We start from the raw sequence: 13,472 nt of genomic DNA on the forward strand, positions 1-13,472 counted from the left end.
CTTATTACTAAGAGAAAAACTGGATGTATTCCACCTGAACCAAATGGTCAACACTTAAATCACCAATAGTGAAATAAATTGACATCATGTATCTCCTGATATAATGCAAAGGACACATCACTTTTGTAGCATTTCTGCTAATGTTTAACCTAAAACTAATCATGTTGAAATAATCAAACAAACTCAAATTGAGGGTAATTCTACAAAACAACTGTCTATACTCTTAAAAAATTCTTTGTCTTCCATAAGGATGGCATGGCTAAGAAACTATTTTTTATATTGAAGAACTGGATCTTGAATCGAAAAAATTTGTTATAAAAACACACTATGGGAATAACTGGTGAAATCTGAATACAAACTGTATAGGAGATAAGTCAGACTACTAGTTTTGTAAAAGAATGCCCTTGTTCTTGGGATACCCACTGAAATGTATAGGAGTGAAAGGTTATGAGACCTGCAACTTAATTCTCAAATGGCGCCACAGTAAGAAAGATAAAAGCAGTAGTAGTGGTAATAATGAGGAGGAGAGGAGAATATATCAATATACAGAAAGTGTGGGAAAATATTAATAACTGGTTAATCTCAATGACAGTGATACAGGTGTTCTTAAAAGGGGTAAAAAAAAAAAAAGGCCATTTTTTTGTACTGTCTTTGGGGCAAGGGACACTCACCTCTTCAATAGCAGCATCTTGCAGCAATGAACGAATGTCCAGGCGCATCATATGACGAGGTGCAGTTTCCCAGTGATCGGCCATCTATTGAGAGATTAAGGGGGTCAAGTTATTTCTGGAAACAACTCAAAGAACAGCCAAGTGAGCATACAAGATGAACTAATACTGTGAAGTCTAACAGACTAGTTACAGGCGGAGCTAGGCCACCCTTTTCACTTAGCTACAATGGATAAGAAACATTTTCTGAAGCAGGTAAAAAAGGTATTTTGAACGTAAAGGGGACAAACAAGAAATTCCAGACAACAGGGATGATACTGCCTAAATAAAGGTTAAAATAACAGCTTCTATGTTCCCCAAAATCACCTTGTTTATTTCTTTAAGCTTTCTTCCATGAATATTTCTCTTGCCACAAGTCTGGTTGTCAGCACTCATTTCAGCCAAATACACCTAAGAAAGAATGAACAGGGGATTAAGCAAACAAATGCAGCACTTACATGATAACACAAAGTACTCTAAAACTATTTTAAGTCTGTACCTCAAATCCCTTGGTTTTTGCTGCACTCCAGAACTGGTCAAAATGTCTAACTCTGTCATTGATGGCATCCAGGATGATGAAGGGGAAAAAGCCATCATCCAGAGTCTTTTTGAAAGTTTTGAACATGCTGGTGCGATAGGTCTCCTCCATCTCAGCTTCATATTCATATTCCATTACCTAAGACCCCCCAAAAGAGATGCAGAGTTAGCAAAAGCAAAGAATCACCCTAAATCTCTTCCCTGGCGGATTGAGATGTGGATTGAGATGACTTTAGTCGTTCTTTCACACCCGCGTGCTAAAGTTTGTGTTCAAAAACCAGAGAAGTCTTCCTTTGTCTTCAAATAAGCCACATTTCTCTTTTCACTACTGTTAATGAATCATGATGTAACCATACCTTCTTTTTCACTTTTTTTCCAGAGTCTGGATCTTTTTCTTCTTTTTCTACTTCAGTGATGAAGTAATCATCCAGGCTGAGAACTCTGGGTGCAGGTCCTCCAAACTCTACCTCCTTATCCTAAGGATCACGTGGTTGAGAAAGTTCAAGAGAATTTATGAAATAAATTAATGCATGTTCACACTACAGTTTTTTCTTATAGCTAAATAATATGCAATCTTCTGGTGGTTTCAAATGAAACAGGCAAAAATACTTGTCTAAGCAGATCAAAATTTGCATGAGATAGCATCTACCACATGAGCCAACTAGAATGGATTAAATGAGAAATATCTGTATCGATAAATTCTGCTTGGTAAGACAGTAAGTGGCTAATAAAAGCAACTGATTCTTTGGCTTCCACATACTCACTCGAATAAGTTTTGCAACATGTGTCTTTCCACTGCCAGGTAATCCTCTCATTATAACAACAATCTGAAACACAACAACAACAAAAAAATCACTCAGAGAAGATATTTTTACAATAAAAGCCTTAAAAAAAATGTATGTATGTATGTATGTATGTATGTATATATGTATTTATTTTTTAGAGAGAGGGGAAGGAAGGGAGAGAAACATCAATGTGAGAAGGAAAACACTGGTTGCCCCGACCGGGACTGAACTTGAAACCCAGGCATGTGCCCTGACCAAGAATCAAACCAGTGACCATTCACTTTGCAGAATGACACACAACTGAGCCACACTGGTCAGGGCTACAAAAAAATCTTATAGTTAATGACCTATCATTCTCCATGACAGACCACATGATATATACCATGAAACAAACCTTAATAAATTTGAAAGGATAGAAATAATACAAAGTCCTCTGATTACAATGGAAACATTAGAAATTAACAGTAAGAAAAATCTGGGAAATGCACAAGCATGTGGAAATTAAACACCATACTCCTAATTAACCAATGGGTCAAAGAAGAAATCTGAAGAAAAATCAGAAAATACTTGGAGATAAATTAAAATGATGACACAACATACCAAAACCTATTGGATGCATCTAAAGCCATGCTTAGAAGGATATTTATTAAGAAGAAAGATCTCAAATCATAACCTAACCCTCCATCTTAAGACACTGGAAAAAGAATTAAACCTAAGGCAACCAGATGTAATGAAATAATAAACATTAGAGGAGAAGTTAATGAACTGGAGAACAGAAAAACAATAAAAGCTGGGTCTTTGAAAATACCAACAAAACTGACTAACATTTAGCTACACAGACTAAGAAAAAAAAGGGAGACAACTCAAATTATTAGAATCAGAAATGAAAGAGGGAACATGACTGCCAATCTTATAGAAATAAAAAATGAGTTATAAAGGAATACTATGAACAATATATGACAACAAATTAGGTAACTTACATGAAATAGACAAATCCCTAGAAAGACAAAGGCTAGTGAAACTGACTCAAGAAATAGACAATTGGAATAGAACTGGGAGGAGTAAAGAGATTGAATTAATCATCAAAAACTACCCACAAAGAAAAGCTGAGGGCCAGATGACTACTTAATTGAATTCTAACAAACCTTTAAAGAAGGATTAATACCGACTCTTCACAAACTCTTCCAAAAAACAGAAGAGGAAGGAACAATTCCCAGCCCCTTTTATGATGCCAGCACTTCAAATCGAGCAGATACCCAGATACCAAAACCAGATGAAGATATCACAAGAAAACCACAGGTAGCTCTTATTAATATGGATGCAAAAATTCTCAACAAAATACTGGCAAACTGACTCCAGAAACATATAAAAAGAATTATATACTAAGGGAATTTATCTCAGGGATATAAATTAATATCTGAAAAGCAATTACTACAATATATCAACAGAATAAAAAACAAAAATACGAACAATAGAAAATCACAAATGATACAATAAAAGCAAAAACCTCAGAGAAAAAGCATTCAACAAAATCCAATATTCTTTCATGATAAAAACATTCAATAAACTATCCTGGCTGGTGTGGCTCAGTGGATTGAGTGCCAGCCCACAAACCAAAGGATCACTGATTAAATTCCCAGCCAGGGCACATGCCTGGGTTGCAGGCCAGGTACTTGGCTGGGGGTGTGTGAGAGGCAACAGTATATCAATGTTTCTCTTTCTTTCTCTCTACCTTCCCCTCTTAGAAATAAATAAATATATTTTTTGTTTTTTTAAGAAAAAGATATATCATACAAACAGTAACCAGAGAAAAGCTATGGAAGCTATACTGATAATAAATAAGTTTTAAGATGATGTATGTACATATACAGAGTAAAAATATCTGATGAAAATTTCCTGTGCCAATTTACTGAAATGAATCTAATTATTCTGCAATATAAGATAAATTTAAGAATGGATATATTTGGAGGTCACTAGGGAAACAATCCTAAGCTAATCAAGCTTCCTAATTCTCCCTCATTTTGTTCAATACACCTTACAACCAAATCTACATTTTCCCTCTTCAAAATGCAATTAATCGAGCTCTTATTATTTTCTAAAGTTTCTGACATCTTTTTTTTGCCAAACAATTAAGCTCTAACTTCTGAAATTCTACAGGGTAGGTAATTTATCAGGTTATATGATAATTCAGAGATAGTAAGATGCCTTCAATCTGGTATTATTAGTACATCACAGAAAAGTAGAGAAATTCTGTTCAGGATATTAATTTAAAAAGATCTATCAGCTTCTGATTTGTCAGCTACATAGGACTCACTCTCTCAGGTCTGCTCTCTCGGCCAGGTGGTTTCAAAATATCATCCACATTCTTAGACTCAGGCTTCTTCTCAACCCGTGGAGCTGGAGGTGGCTGGTGGCTTAGTGAAGGAGCTGGCAGGGGCATTCGCTCCTCTGGGTATGTTCTTCGTTCTCCTAGAATTCCAGCAGTTAAACAAAATTACTATTCATACGTAATTATTAAAAATTTTAACTCTCTCTACTCATCCTAAAATAAAGTAATTCATAATGATGTGGGAGCCACTTTTAACCCTCAAGAAATTTTAAGTAATGAAACTCAAGAAAATAAAAAGATTTAGGTATGATTTCAGGCAAACAGAATGTTTTAAAAAATATTAAGTTTATCCTTATTTGTATTAAATTTAGGGAAAAGGCAAAGCAAACAGGATAAAGAAGGATAATATATACTTATTGGATAGTCCCAAGCATGACTTAACAATCTGTCTGTATATGAAGCTATAAATTTCTAGTTTAAGTGGAATTTATAGCAGTGAAAAATTAAAAGCAACCTAAATGTCCAACAATAAGGGTCTTACATTTTAACCATTCAACAGGATGTCACAGAGCCATTAATATAATAGGTTTACATATGGGAAAATGTGTAAAAAAGCATGATCAATGGGAATAAGCACAATAAAGAAACTGTATTTATACTTTGATTACAACTTCATTGATACATATGTGAAGAGAGGAGAGGAAAATACACAAAATTGCTGTGATTTTGTGGATGGTGAGATTATACGTGAATTTGTTTCTATTAATATTTTCCAAAATTTAAAAAATAATATAAAAAGCAATTTGTTTTATTTTATTAATTACATTGCTATTTTTGATGATAATACTGCCATATTTTAGAAATCTGAGTGCATTTTACTCTCAAAGTTTAAATCCATAGCTGTAGTGGAAAGCATCTGTTGTCTGCATTGCCAACATCCTTATAGTTAATAAGGCACTGCTTTACCTCCAAACATGGATGGTCCTTCATAGGCTGGTCTGTCAGACTTTCGGTCATAGGATGGCCTATCAAATCCTCCTCTTCTGGATGAAGAATGGTCTTTTTTGTCTCGATATGACTGAGTCCTAGAAGGTATAACAGGAAGTGGTTTGGTAAATAAATAAATAAATAAATTGGAGGTCTCTGTCTCATAATGCAACACCATTACCTGTGCAATTTTCTTTGTAAGTAGTTACTACACAGTTAGTATTTGTATTTTTATTTTGCTTTCCCGTTTAAATCTGCCTACAGACATCTAAAGAGCTCAAAACTGCAAAAAATTGTTTGCCTACTAATTAACTAATGACTACATCTTTATTGACAATGCTATTTCCTTCCCTTTCTGCCTATCTCCTTCACCCATTTAATTTTCTGGAATTCAAGCGGGTAAAACTCAAGCAACCAGTTCCCCCAAAATTGGTCCAGAACTACTCTTCCCTTACCAATCTAAATTTCCTTTAGATACACTGATTTTTGCTGAACTCAAGTGTATTTACACACCTGGCAAAGATATTTTTCATAACATACCTATCATCTCGAGGTCGGCGATCTCTGTCAAATCGATCCCGGTCATAGTCAATAACACCACGATCCCGGTCTCGGTCTCTGTGTGTCTCTCGATCCCTTTTGAAATCTCGATGGTCTGCCATGACATTACTTTGACGGTCAAAATAAGGCTCACGATCTCTGTCTCTATCATAGCGATCACGTGGGCCTATGTGCTCTACAAAAACAATTACGTGTATAGAATAATAATAATAAAAGCAAAAAAGTAAAATCTAACTCTAGAACTAGTATAAATTGTTGCTCTAATTTCAACTTATGAATCTTTTATCTGTATTAAAAAGAGGCCCAAATAATCTTACCATAGAGAAAATCATGTGATAATTAAGTCTGAAGAGTTTTAATACTGATCTCTCTGGGACTCTTACCTGTCTCAAACGTTGGTCTTTCAGGTAGCGGATCTGGGCGCAGAGTTATTCTTTCTCCATAGGGTATCTGTTCAACTTTGTTAGTGGATATATCTGGTAAACAAAATCAGGGATAAAACACGGTATGAGTAAAGCTTAAGAAAGGCAAAGTTGAAGCTAGTATGAACCCTAAATATGAACTTATCACCATTACTCACCTCGGCCATGGCCGTAATCAACAGTCTGTTGCACTGGTGGTGGTTTGGACATTGGCGGCATACCCATGGGCATTGGGCCAGGAGGGGGAATGGAAGGGTGAACTGGTGGGGGTGGTAACACTGGAGCAGATGGCATTGTTGCAGTCTCTGGTTTATACTCTGAATTCAGTCCTTGTTCATCATTTGTATCCCAGAGGCCATAGAAAGAATCTTCATCCCAACGCTCCTGTTCCACAGCTGAAGTTTGTGGCTTCATCACAGGAGGAGGAGGTGGAGGAGGAGGAGGTGGGGGTGGGGGTGGTGGTATTGGGATAGGCGGCCTGGTTACAGGAACAGATGATCTTGCTGGTGGAGGAGAGGGTCTTACAATTGAACCTGGTGGTTTACCCATAGGAGGGGGTGGTCTATAGGACCCTGGAGGCTGAAGAATAGAGTAAATAGCTTAATGGATGAGGATAGCACCGCATTTTTACACATCAACAAGAACGAAAATTTGTTTTCATTCCATAAAAGAAAAATTTAATAAGTTATACTCATTCAAAATTCAAAAACTTCTGTGCTTTAACATACACTATTAGGGAGAAAATACAGTTGGCCCTTGAGTAGTACAGGTGTGAACCGTGTGGGTCCACTTATACAAATATTATTTTCAATAAATATCTGCACTGTTTTTGATTCGCGTGGCTGGGAGTCCACGGGGGTGGGGTGGGGTGGGGTGGGTGGGTGGGTGCGTGCGTGCGTGCGTGCGTGTGTGTGTGTGTGTGTGTGTGTTTTGGGGGGTGTGTGACTGTAGGCATTGGACAAATACCCCTAATCTCCTGTAGATACCAAGAGACAACTTAATTTTGGGGGGAGTTGAAAGTGATATGCGGATTTTCAACTGCACGGTGAGGGGGTGGTTTTTGTGAGAGGTGGTGGCCCTAATCCCCACGCTGTTCAAGGGCCAAATGCATATGCAAATCACATATCTGCTAAAGCACTTGTATTCAGAATATAAAAATTCTTATAACTTAGTAAGACAATTTAAAAAATGGGAAAAGATTTGAATAGATTTTTCTCCAAAGATATATGAATGGCCTGTAAGCACATGAAAAGATTTTCAACATTCTTAGTCATTAGGGAAACGCAACTTTAAAACACAATCAGATGGTACTTCATACCCAGCAGAATGGCTATAATTGATAACACAGATAATAACAAATAATGGCAAGGATGTAGAGAAACAAGAACCCTCTTAGACTGCTAGCGGCAGCGTGGTACAACCATTTTGGGAAATGGTTTAACAGTTTCTTAAAAAATTAAACATAAATATATGATAAACTCAGCAATTCCATTTCTAGGTATCTATACAAGAAAAACATGTCCACTTAAACACTTGCATACAAATATTCATAGGACTATTTGATAGCCCAGGTGTCCATCAACTGGTGGATTTATAAACACAATATGGTATATCCATACAATAGATTATTACTTGGTAATAAAAAGAAATGAAGTTTTGATTTATGCTACGACATGGATGAATTTTTAAAACATTATTTAAGTAAAAGAAGCCAATTAAAAAAGATTACATTGTATGATTCTATTTAAATGAAATACCCAGAAAGGCAAATTTATACAGAGAGAAAGTAGATTCTGCCCGAGACTTGGGGTAGAAATGGGAATTAATTGCAAATTGGCATGTGGGATCTTAAGGGGTGTTGAAAATATTCTAAGACTGGATTACAGAGATGGTTGCACGACTCAGTAAATTTACTAAAAATCAGTGAATTACATATTTAAAAGGGGCAAATTATATGGTATGTAAATTACACCTCAATTAGTGGTTTAAAAAAAATGTCCTCAACATGATTACCCCTCCCCTAACATACCACCCTCTTTCTTCTCCTTCTAAAAAAATTAGGGTGCTATCCACTTAGATACAAATGCCCTGGACCCGCCCAAAACCTACTGAAGTTCTGTGGGTGAGGTACTGGAATTAGTTTAAAAAACAAAACAAGACAAAAAGAAAAACCCCACAAAAACCCTCCATGAGTAATTCTGATGTTCACCACTTAGTTAAGGACTTCTGCTATAAACTATCTTCGCACTCTGGTGACCTATCTCCTCCAAAACAATAGTGAATTTCCAGTGAGAGAAACAAACTCTAGCTAGCCTCCTCACTTCTATTCAAGATGTCTGGTTGGCAACAGCAGTTCGTGATAAGGCTGGTGCTAACATACAACGTGAACACCCGGAAACAGTAAAACAAAGAAACCAAATGGGAAATTTAGTAATCCCTCCAAGGAGGACTTGTTGTGGGTAATGTTTACATTTGTTTTCCCAAAGCAATCACCCAATAAGGAGATAGTAGAACTTCTTGGTAAGTAGATCCTATCTACTCAGTACTGAAACACAATTGTCAAGTTTTAGTTTAATTTTTGCAAGCCTGATTCAAATACTCATTGCCAATTACTCTGAGTTGACAGTTTCTGGTTTGTTCTTCAATGACAGCTATTTCAGATCTTGGAAAGCCAACAATACCCAACTTAAGTATTTACTCATATAAATGTTGTGTTTTAAAAACAAACTTTTTGAGTAACAAAATGGATGTGGTTAATATGTTAAAAACATTATTTAACTATAGGCCATTACAGGCTAGAATTTAAGACAAACAGCAATCACCTAAAGGTAAACTTTAGGTTATGACACTTTAAACTGTTAAGAAAATGCCTATGTAGGACAAAGCTATTGTGTCTATAGTACAGCTATCCTGACATATTTTAAATACCTTAAGAACCCTTGGGACTATGACTACAAATAAAACAAAAAGTGTTTTTTTTAATACTACATAGTGAAAGCATCCAATACATTTATAAAAAACAAAACTCCCATACAGTATTTATGTAAGAAAGGATTAATATCTATTTTAGATTAAGGATGACATAAATTGGTAAGAAAAACCTTAAGAATCACACCGATAAATTGGTAAAGAACAAAAATAGAATTTTTACAAGAAAAATTAATACGGAAAAATACTAATGATTGCTAATTATCAAAATGCATATTAAAATATTTTATTGACACTATTATATCTACCAAATACATTAAATAACTGATGCTTTCAAGGCTATAGTACAGATGTTATGCAACTATTTTAGAGAGCCATTGGCTTTATTACAGGAATCATTAAAAATATCCCCATTTTTTAACTTAAGTACCCCATTTTAGGAGTTTAAAATTACTATTAAGTTATCTAAAATTAGAACTTGATACAAAGACATTCATTAAAGTTGTATTAATAATAAAAGTGAAAGATTAGAAACAAATGTGCAATAGAGATGGAAGTTTTAATAAATTACGCATCAAAAATAATAAAGCATGTGGCAATATTAAAAAAATGTTTAATGATTTGGTCAGTGAACAGAACAGAAATGTGGATCTATAATCTAGATTTTCTAGTCTTTGCTAGGAGATATAGAATGGGGGAACGCCCCTGCCCCAAAACCAGAATTATCTTCTGGAAGGCGGGCCCCTTGTAGCACAGGCTTCCCCTGTTAGGTGAGTGTTCTAGGAACCCAACTGTATCAGTGTGCCAGCTGGTGTTATGAGAGGCTGCATTTGGCTTCAGTGAATTTTTTTTTGAAGACTCTTTCACAACGTTGACCCATTTCATGATGGGTGATTTACGAATGACCTGCCACACTACACTGAGTGTTCAGTAGTTTATGACCAAAAACGGCATGAGTCCTGTGCCCTATTCTCCCTATTCACCCGATCTCGCCCCAAGCAACTTTTGTTTCCCCAGATGAAAAAGTCTTCAAAGGGAAATGTTTTGCAAATGTGGAAGAGGTTTTTTGGGCCCCCCCTTATAAAGATAAAAGTCACAGTTCCTATCCTTATAAGCTCAGATTAGAAGGAAAAACAGACCGAAAAAATCAAAATACAATACAATAATGGCTATGACAGAGGACATACAAGTTGTTACAGTGGTACGTGTGAAGGCAATTGTCTTACGCAAGTGAAGAGGAGATACAGAGCTGAGTCCTAAAAGATGAACAAGAACTAAATAGTAAGGAAGTAGGGGAAGAAAAGGAACTCTAGGTTTATAGAACCACAAGCACGCGCAAAGGAACGGGTAAGAAACTGGCTCGCTCCAAGAACTGTAAGAAACTCCGTATGGAGGTAAAGTGTAGTATAACAAAGTGGAGTAGCAAGTAGTGGTAAGCAGAGGTCAGGCCAACTCAGGGTGAATGTAAAAGGCCACGCAAAAGAATCTAGATTTTCTTCTGAAAGCACTGGGGGAATACTGAAGAGTCTGAAAGCCAGGGTGTGATATGGTAAGACTGGTTTTAAAATATCCATTTTGGCCAGACATCACATCAGTGCTGCCTAAAGTGGAACGCAGGGGTTAGGCTTGACGACAGAGGGACGTGACAGACCTTTTTAGAGTGTTGGAATTTTTTTTTTTATCTTTTGGTATACATTTGTTAAAACTCAAACTGCTTAAAATAAGCAGGGCTTAAAATGAATATGTTACTGTATGTAAATTATACCTCAAACTTTGATTCAAAAAATAAAATAATCACTCTGACAGCAGAACAGAAAATCGGTCAGAGAGGAATAAGATGGAGAGAGATGAATTACGATGTGTCTGCAATAATCTAGACAAGAGCTGACGGAGGCTAGAACTGAGGCTGTGGGGAAGTGAAGGACGGAATATTAGAACAGTATTAAAAAGGCAGTAAAATCAATCAATATAATGACTGGATGTGGAAGGGTAGGACTTAGAGGTTTCAAGTGGGTGACTAGGTGATAGGAGAAAAAACAAGTTTCATGGAGGATGGTAATGAGCCCCAGTTTGAATATGCTGAGTTTGACAGGAGACATGTCCATAGAGAAAACTCTGTAGGCAGATGGATGCAAACATAGGTCAAAAGATAAGTTTGGGGGGGCGGCCAGCATCATGGTGGTCATTGATGTCAACAACTATGTGAATGTTATGTGTTAAACCAGGATGAAAGGGAACATTGAGAAAAGTAAAGTCAATTTGATGAAATAATTTAGTGTTTTTTCTCTCTCATTGTGTTGTTATAAAGTTATTTATTTTCATGGTAACATTTTTGAAGCCCACGAATGGCTTAAAGGTAAAACAACAAATAACAACAAAATGAAAGCAAAACAAACGGAGAACTTAAACACACAAGCCTTTACATAAATCACCCCTCTTTACGGCCCGCTTTGAGGCATGAGGTCTGATTCCTTCCCTAGCTGAGAGACAAGTGGCTCAAAGAGGTGGGGTGCCTACGAGGCGCATCTGAGCAGGGCTCACGGGGAGCCTTTGCGCTGCCCAGATGGAAAACAGGACCATTTGAACAAAAACAATTATTAGAAAAATTCAACAGCTTGTGGACATAAAGCCATATAGTTTATGTGTGCTTGGTGTACTCGTCGAAACTTAGGGAAAAAAGGCCATACTTAAAGATTTTTAAAAGTCAATTACCATTAGCTTTTCACTTCTCCAAAATTTCCATTTTTTTAATAGGGGAAATTTATACCTGCTGTAATATAAAAAGATCAAACAAACGTACAAATTAGGAACCACTGCATTTTCTGAGCACACATTTTCCCATACCGGATACATTCCAGGTCTTGAAGATGTATTCTGCAATCTCGAATCCTGGGGTGGGAGGTGGTCAGGCATCTGTGGCTCAGACCCAAAGTCTTTCATCTTTTGAAGCTGTTCTTTCTGTTCCCTATAAACAAATAAAATTGCCATTGTACATAAGGCATGTCTACTCCATTCCTAAATGACTCCAATTAATATAGAATAACAAAAAAAGAGGCCTAAAAATCTTGTTCTAAAACCTTCCACAGTGTTCACAGCACACCCTCAGGGTAACAGCACTCTCTTGCCTTTATACAGCTAACCGATCAGTCATCTCTGATCTATAAATAATTATAACTCATTGAAGATCTTCAACGACAGATCCTATAATCTGCCTCATTAGTCCATTCTAATAGCTCATCTACTTGTCATCTTTTTCTTTCATCTGACCAAAAGCTCTCTTCCCATTTTTTTGTTCAATACTCTTTATTTAGACCAGAGGTTGCAAAATGGTGGCCCATGGGCCAGATATGGCCTATAAAAGGTTTTTTAGAATTTGGTGTTCACATCAGTTTTCAAAATCTAAATCAGTTGCCATTATTTATAAAGGAAAATATTTCATATAGAAACTCGAATTTTAAAGAGACTTGGTACCACTGGGCCTGCATTCCCATTTGCCAACAAATAGCTGAGCGGAGTAGCAGCTGCCCACTTTAGACAGAGGCACGCTCCTCACCACACACTCACTGGAGTTATACTGGTCCATTTCCACTCATTTCTGTTACCTGTCTGCTTCTTGTGGGTATTTTAGTGAATGGTCCCTGCTGTATAGGTTGAGAACAACTATCAGTCTACACAGTTAAAAACAACACTTTATATACCTCAAGAGTAATCTTTAAGTTTTTCTTTAAATGTCTAGTCAAATTCCTTTTACTTTTCCTTACAATGTCTACCTTAAACAAATGTAACATCTATCACAACTTCTTTACCTTCCACAATTTTCTACCTATGTTTGTAAAGTGTAGGGACTCAAATGGACACAAAATAAGGGTCAAATATATAAAAATACTATTTTATGCCTTGTGTAAATCATGACTTTATACCAACACAACATAGCTTGCTTGTATTCAACTATGACCACTCTTATCCCACATATCATGTATTTTGTTTAATAATGCTTATGTTGCCTAGAAAGAGCTTTAAAAAAAAAGCATGATGAAGAAGCACCTTTTATCCAGCATTTCTATGCAAAGTGATAATGGATGGAAAAGGAAATTTTTAAAAAAAGAAAAGGAAAGAAACCTTGGCAGCTTAGCAACACCAATCAGCTTGGTGTTTTCCAAATACAAAACAGATTTTAGAGTTGGACGGACTGTGTTCGAATTCTGGGCTTGCCACT

The 13,472-nt window shown here is 36.3% G+C and overlaps 1 protein-coding gene across 4 annotated transcripts in view; it reads right to left on the bottom strand.

Annotated features, from left to right (window-relative positions):
* YLPM1 (YLP motif containing 1) overlaps window positions 1-13,472 on the bottom strand; it is a 59,120-nt gene that overhangs the window by 14,380 nt on the left and 31,268 nt on the right. For 3 of the 4 annotated variants that reach the window (XR_008528625.1, XM_054567268.1, XM_054567266.1), the window contains 11 exons: window positions 12,101-12,221; window positions 6,487-6,907; window positions 6,290-6,382; window positions 5,886-6,081; window positions 5,325-5,443; window positions 4,344-4,498; window positions 2,009-2,071; window positions 1,601-1,720; window positions 1,207-1,383; window positions 1,035-1,118; window positions 672-755 (listed from right to left, as the gene is read on the bottom strand). Coding sequence is in view for 3 of the 4 variants with exons in the window: in XM_054567268.1 (XP_054423243.1) it covers window positions 672-755; window positions 1,035-1,118; window positions 1,207-1,383; window positions 1,601-1,720; window positions 2,009-2,071; window positions 4,344-4,498; window positions 5,325-5,443; window positions 5,886-6,081; window positions 6,290-6,382; window positions 6,487-6,907; window positions 12,101-12,221 (1,633 nt within the window). In the remaining variant the exon portion in view is untranslated. The remainder of the gene's footprint in view (window positions 1-671; window positions 756-1,034; window positions 1,119-1,206; window positions 1,384-1,600; window positions 1,721-2,008; window positions 2,072-4,343; window positions 4,499-5,324; window positions 5,444-5,885; window positions 6,082-6,289; window positions 6,383-6,486; window positions 6,908-12,100; window positions 12,222-13,472) is intronic. The other variant, XM_054567267.1, reaches the window with a different exon arrangement.

This window comes from Pteronotus mesoamericanus, unplaced genomic scaffold (genome assembly GCF_021234165.1).
Source record: "Pteronotus mesoamericanus isolate MK-2021 breed Mesoamerican mustached bat unplaced genomic scaffold, CSHL_Meso_final contig_182, whole genome shotgun sequence".
Classification (NCBI taxonomy): Eukaryota; Metazoa; Chordata; class Mammalia; order Chiroptera; family Mormoopidae; genus Pteronotus; species Pteronotus mesoamericanus.